This window comes from Triticum urartu, chromosome 5A (genome assembly GCF_056163025.1).
Source record: "Triticum urartu cultivar PI428250 chromosome 5A, HENAU_Tu73, whole genome shotgun sequence".
Taxonomy (NCBI): Eukaryota; Viridiplantae; Streptophyta; class Magnoliopsida; order Poales; family Poaceae; genus Triticum; species Triticum urartu.
In genome coordinates, this window is record NC_141877.1 from 7,557,615 (window position 1) to 7,564,318 (window position 6,704).

The 6,704-nt window shown below is 43.3% G+C and overlaps 1 protein-coding gene across 3 annotated transcripts; it reads right to left on the reverse strand.

Moving 5' to 3' along the window:
* Nucleotides 1–1,018: 1,018 nt before the first annotated feature.
* LOC125506849 (uncharacterized) lies at nucleotides 1,019–5,274 on the reverse strand. Of its 3 annotated transcripts, XM_087525290.1 has the most exons (6): nucleotides 4,519–5,274; nucleotides 4,263–4,394; nucleotides 4,063–4,134; nucleotides 2,136–3,327; nucleotides 1,671–1,730; nucleotides 1,019–1,237 (listed from the first exon to the last, which is right to left on the reverse strand). In XM_087525290.1, the coding sequence occupies exons 1-3, from the start codon at nucleotides 5,078–5,080 to the stop codon at nucleotides 4,100–4,102; spliced, it is 729 nt and encodes a 242-aa protein (XP_087381416.1). In that variant the 5' UTR covers nucleotides 5,081–5,274; the 3' UTR covers nucleotides 1,019–1,237; nucleotides 1,671–1,730; nucleotides 2,136–3,327; nucleotides 4,063–4,099. The 3 variants fall into 3 exon arrangements, with proteins under 3 accessions (XP_087381416.1, XP_087381414.1, XP_087381415.1); XM_087525288.1 differs by having other exon boundaries at nucleotides 1,671–3,327; XM_087525289.1 differs by having other exon boundaries at nucleotides 1,671–3,327; nucleotides 4,022–4,134.
* Nucleotides 5,275–6,704: the final 1,430 nt, after the last annotated feature.

Genomic DNA, 6,704 nt, shown 5'->3' on the forward strand with positions numbered 1-6,704 from the left:
CTGGGTAAAACTTCGTGTCTCCTGCCTCCTGTTACCATCCGGCCTAGACGCACAGTTCGGGACCCCCTATCCGAGATCCATCGGTTTTGACACCGACAACTACCCATATCCTCCTGAGAGAAAATCTCCGTCTTGGTGCTGCCACATGTGTCATCAAGACAGTTTTTGGTTTTATTTTTTCGTTTTTTCTTGTGTTTCTTTGGGTTTTCTTGTTTTTTTTCCTCATAGGAGCATGGACTACAGTTGTGCTTCTCGCATTTCCTAGAAAGTGAAGCACATATGTGTTTTGGCATGAAGCACATGTGTGCTTCCGCCTGAAGCACAACTGTGCTTTCCCTAAAGTGAAGTACATTTACTACAATTTTGAAGCACATGCTAGTACAATTCTAAAGCACGGGGCAGTACAGTTTGGACTACATATTCCACATGAAAAACTTCAACCAAACCTCTGAACATCACTACAAGAAATATGTCAACTTATGACCACCACTATTGGTCACTGAAAGGTCACAAATTTCCATTTACGACCTTTTTGTGACCAAAAACAGAAGGTCAAAAGCTGGCGGTCGTAAACTGACTATAGCGACCTTTAACAAAAGGTCGTTGATCCTATGACCTTCTGTTTTGGTCGCTAGCTCTCTCCCTAGGCCATGTCGGATCCGACGTGGCAATCTGACGTGACAAAATTGTGACGAATTGAAAAGGTCACTGACAAGATTCAGCCCGGTCCGATTAGGTGTTTTACATGGGCCGAGCCCAACAATTCAGCCCATTTGTTGTTTTTTTTCTTTCAATTTGGGTAAGCTACATGGGCCAAGCCCAATAGACTTTTATGTGTTGGGCCGAAACCTTTTACAATGCAATTTTTTGGGGGGCCTCGGCCTTTTTTCAGCCACTTGTCAGTTTTCTTTTGTTTCTTTTCTATTTTAAAGTAGGTCCCACTAGTCAAATGGGAACCAATTACCAGGTTTGCTTTTCGGGTACCACACACCAGTTCTATATTTGTGCAATTAGATAATTTGATTCAAAAAGAGCCAATAAGGCATAATATTTCATACAACAGCCAAGCATAGTACAATTCTGGTATTCAGCTATAAAATATAACTAAATATACACATAACTAGCTCCAAGCATAACTATCTCTAGTGAGCTAAAACACATTGCTGGGTGTGGTTTATCTTCGGGATTCTTCCTAGAGCTCATGTACACCCAACTTTGGAAGAATGAAAGCCAACATCTGCAAATAATAAATTATGAGAAGTTAGAAACATAATCAAGTGAATCCGTGATTATAAAATTCTCATAACGATGAAAATTTGCTGCAGAACTTTAGATTTAACAGGAAACCATGCATATAACATTCTCATTACAGCAAAAACTGAGATATATTTTGCAAATGATCAAGTAACATATGGACAGTACAACAGGTCAGAGAGCAGCAAGACACAAGCCATATGCAAAGCAGTCAGACAGTTCCGGGAACGGCAAACATGCATGCATGCAATTGAAGTATGTACTAGTACTAGTACAACACAATGCCAGGTTGGAGCAAATCATGCTTAAGCAAACAATGGCAGCGGCATGGCATAACCAAATAATAATGTGAGAAAACAACTGGATATGATTCGCACTTGATCACAGCAAAAAATGTGCTAGTAGTGTGCACTCACCAAAGAATGAATGAATCAACATTTATTTGCTACACTGCACCATCCAAGGGGAGCTGACTTCTTCAAGGCATCAGTTGTATATAGTATATGTGAAACAACAGATTCACAGTTAAAACTTAGTAGAAACAAGTGCAACACTTAGTAGAAACAAGCATCAATTCTAACAGGTAAAGCCCTTGGAACACACATTGGGGAAGTAATCTATGGGATGGATTATGAGAACTACCAGTTACTGCTTACTAAAGAGATCTGCTAGCTACGGTAATAACTAACGGTTACGATTATATACATTCGATTGCCAGCACAGCTAAAGGTATAGCTTTTGAGTTATTTCTGTCACTGAGACACTGACTATCAAAAGCCTAAATCAAGCCAATTGATAACTGGTATACATAGGCACCACACTATGAATGAGATAATTTTGCAGATGCATATGTTTACACTGTTCAAGTATACTATATGCACCTGAATGTAATCAGGTGCATATGTTGCCAGACAAAGATGGCATCTGTATATACCTGGAATCAATCACAAGGTATAGGGAGGGAATTAGTCACATATATTCTTACTAGTACTGCTAGGTTGCTAGCTAGTTGCATGTATCCATGTAGTAAGCAGTCACAAGTCAGAACACACATCTGATGCCACCATCTTATCTTACACTTCAGGAACTAGTACAACATGATAGGATGACATGTGATGCTACCATCTTATCTTAGAAGAAGAAAAACAACAACACATCTAGCAAGAACAGATTGACAATCACCTAGTTGCCGATCCATGATTTTATAGTACGATGCAAGATAGCTATCATCATTGAACAATTCAAGATTGAAGAATTCAAAACATCTGAATTGCAGCAAATTGTAATTCTTATTCTGCATAACTCATAAATGGCGATGCATAGAACCCACTATCAATCTTGTTAAATACTCCCAGCAAAATTACTCCACACATGTACAGTTCAATCTTGTTAAATACTCTAAGCAAAATTACTAGACTACTGGAGTACTAGAAGTTAAATGTAATCCAAGCAAATTGAGAAGTTAACAGTATTGCTGCTAACTTGGAGTAGCTTTGACTATGTACAGAGCAAGATGGAGGGTCTAGCTTACTGCTGCTACTCCACATATCAAATTTAACTTAACAGAGCAAGATGGATTAACCCAAAAAATTAACAGAGCAAGCAAATGTACTTGAAATGGCAGTTCACCAGAGATTTTCAAGTTAAAAATACTCCCAGGGGTAAATAACAATGACATGGACGGAGTAAAGGATGGATGTTTTAAATTAATCCAGTAATTCTTTTTTGTTCTCATATTTTCACCCTCTAGACACTGCCTAGAGTGCTTACAAGATGACAAAGTTAATTTTGCATAAGACATATGGATTCTTATCTTCTTCAGTAAGGGAGGCACATTTACAGCTAATTAAGCACGATGAAAGGGACCATCCAATTAAATTACATTTGTATTATCTTCTTCTTCAATAAGGGGGCACATTTACAACTAATTAAGCACGATGAGAAATTAATTAATTAAGCAGGATCAAGTTCATCATCCAAAACAGTGGAAGGAAGGGGATGGGTTAGAAACGGAGGAGTCATCTTCAGATACTCTTGTGCGGCTGCTGCTCCTCTTCAGCAACCTTGGGTCACCTGGCACAAACAACAACCAGAGGAAGCAGGGATCAGTTCAGGAATTTCCTCGCAATTATCTGAACCAAAAAAGATGGTTCCTCTGTTTTTGGAACAGAGATGGAAGTAACAACAGGCTGCAGGGCGCTTCTCTTTTGGATATGCAAAATTACTTTTGCTTGGAAGATGCATCGTTTTGTGTTGTTAAGAATACGACGGACTATATCTATTTAGTTTCTTCATACAGTAAAAATTGCTTTTGTAAATTCTGTAGAGGACCTTGGCCCCACCTTGATCAGTAAAAATTAACTTTAGCTAGAATTGTCAATTAAATCCATAGGTAATCAGAAGAGCGGGGCGAAAGGCACCAAGAAAATCAGTACTAGTCGTTACACATTGATTTTTCCATCTTTCTCAAGAAGATAACAAGCTGATGACAAGCTATGTAGAGCCACCAAGTGGTAAGAGTGAAACCATTTCATCTGATGATATTTACAAATGTGAAAGTGGGCAAGGGGTTCAGTTAAAATTCCGCAATGCTATGGAAAACGCAGACAATAAAATCCAATAAATGTGTTAGACTACAACTCACGCCAACTCCTGACAGATATTCTAGACCATCTTCAAGTTAATCGTCAGTCAGACTGGTGCTTACAATCTACCAATTCTTATACTGTAAATGGCAGGAACGTGATGATCTTAGTATAATACAGACCCTGGTTCAGAATGTACAGAGAGGATTTGCAAACCGCGGACCTTCTCGAACTCCTTGACGGCGAGAGCGCAGTCCTCCTTATCGAGCAGAGCGCACCCTAGCAGATAGTGTCCCTGCATCATCGCAACAGAAGCAAGAACAGATGAAGCTCTGAAACTGCACATTTTACAAATCTATACGCCCCTTCTTCCTCAGGCATGAACTGATGAAACGGGGATAATAATCTATCTGTGTGAGTCACCTTGACGGAGGCGTCGTCGAGCGCGAGCGCCCTCCTGCTGTCCTCCTCGACCCTGGCCCAGTCCTTGCGGCGGAAGTGGCAGAGGCCCCGGTTCACCCAGTAGACCGCGACGCCGGGGCACAGCGCAATCGCCTGGAAACCAACCAATCAATTCTTGCATTCGATAACCGGAGGGGATTCCACGGATCGAATCGCCGGCCGCGAAGAAGGGGATTGGGGGAGGAAGGAGGAGGTTTTGGGGGGTGCGCGCGCTCGCCTCGGTGTAGCAGTCGATGGCGGCACCGACGCGGGCCTTGCGGAAGCACGCGTTGCCCTCGGTGCGCCGGAGCTCCGAGCTGCCGCCCCACCTTGGCCCCGAGCTCCGCCGATGCCATCACCTGCCGGACCAACGCCACCACGGCGGGGGCGCCCGGCGGAGCCGGCGGAGGCGGAGACTCCTGGAGCCGCTTGACGAGCACCTGGCCGGCGGAGGCGGAGACGTCAGCCACCAGATGTGGTGCCTCGCCGATCTGTGCGCGGTGGGAGAGGAGGAGGAGGGACGCGGCGGCGGGGCTAAGGTTGTGGGAGATGAGGAGGTCGTCGGCGGTGGGGATGGGGGAGGCCGGCGGCGGGGTAGGGGTTGGGATGGCAGAGAGAGGGAGGTATGGGTCGGGGAGAGGGAGATTGTGAGGTGAGGGAAGGGGATAGGATGGCGGCGGCTGCGTATGGATCTGGGAGAGAGGGAACGGAGCAGGGGAGGTGGTGGATCTGGCCGCCGGGCGTCGAGGGAACGGAGCAGGGGAGGGGGTGGATCTGGCCGCCGCCATGGCCATGGCCATGCCATGCGGCTAGGTCTATGTCATGAGCGAGGAGGGAGCGCGGATCCGACCGCGGCCTTGGGAGAGAAGGGGAGGGGAGGGGTTGCCGGCGGCCAGGGTTGGGGGAGAGGACAGAGGACGGCACTGGTGGCGGCTGGGTGGTTGGGGATCGAGAGGGTTGGGGTGGCGGCTGTGGGACGAGAGGGGGAGAGTGGATCGGGAAGAGTGGATCGGGGAAGCTAGGGTTTGGGTGAGAGGGTGAGAGCTGCCGTTGGATCCAGAAGCATCCGACGGTGGTTGATGCATGATCCGCGTGATATGCCTATGGACCAATCAGAACGCACCAAACAGTTTGATGATTTTTTTACCAAATAAATTGGTCATGATTGATTACATACAATTTTTTCATTCCTTTTTTCAATGCTTAAAATGAGTTTTTTTGTGAAAGACCTATCCAATTTGAACTGCAGCTACCTTGTAGTTTGCTCTTTATTTTTTTCAAAAATCATTCTAGGTACATAAGTATCTATTTAATCATAGAAACACCAAAAAAGTTTCAAGATTCAACCACTAGCTAGGAACGGTCATTCCCACCGTTTTGACCGCATTTTGAAACGGGCATAAAAAATTCAAAAAAAATCAAAAAATTGGGAAACCTTCGCATTGTGTCATTGTATGTGGCCAAGTTACTAGGAAAAATAACAAACTTGTAATACGGGAATTATTTTTAAAAAGTGTTCTCAGAAACGAGCTATCACGTGTGGAGATCCATGGCTTTCAAGCTACATGATCAATCTTATGGCCACATCCATGGCATAGTTTGTTCAAATGATCTCATATTGTGCACAAGGGTGCATATTGGAATGTCAAACAATGTTGCCTAAGGAAGTTGTCACTTTCTTTGGACGAAAAAACCATTTTCCATTTTTTGAGTGCCCAAAAGGAGGTTTTTTTGTGAAGAACCTACCATATATTTGTTGCAAAATTGGACCAAATCATTTTTCTAAAATACTAGGACATATTTAATGCACAATTGACCAAATGGTTGGGTGTAAAAAGTTTTGATCCACCTCTCATGAAAAAGACAAATTTCCGCCGATTCAGCTGGAAGCGGGTCAAATTTGAACTGTAGCTACCTTGTAGTTTGCTCTTTCTTTTTTTCAAAAATCATTTCTAGGTACATAATATCTATTTAATCATAGAAACACCAAAAAAGTTCCAAGATTCAACCACTAGCTAGGAACGGTCATTCCCGCCGTTTTGACCGCATTTTGAAACGGGCATAAAAAATTCAAAAAAAATCAAAAATTGGGAAACCTTCGGATTGTGTCATTGTATGTGGCCAAGTTCCTAGGAAAAATAACAAACTTGTAATACGGCAATTATTTTAAAAAAGTGTTCTCAGAAACGAGCTATCAGGTGTGGAGAGCCATGGCTTTCAAGCTAAATGATCAATCTTATGGCCACATCCATGGCATCGTTTGTTTAAATGACATCATATTGTGCACAAGGGTGCATATTGGAATGGAAAACAATGTTGCCTAAGGAAGTTGTCACTTTCTTTGGACGAAAAAACCATTTTCCATTTTTGAGTGCCCAAAAGGAGGTTTTTTTGTGAAGGACCTACCATATATTTGTTGCAAAA

Coding starts and splice junctions, on each gene's coding strand:
- LOC125506849 (XM_087525290.1), bottom strand. CDS start 5,080: ATGGCCATGGCCATGGCGGCGGCCAGATCCACCCCCTCCCCTGCTCCG. Junction 4,395..4,518: donor CCATCGACTGCTACACCGAG/GCGAGCGCGCGC, acceptor GTTGGTTTCCAG/GCGATTGCGCTGTGCCCCGG. Junction 4,135..4,262: donor TCGACGACGCCTCCGTCAAG/GTGACTCACACA, acceptor GCGATGATGCAG/GGACACTATCTGCTAGGGTG.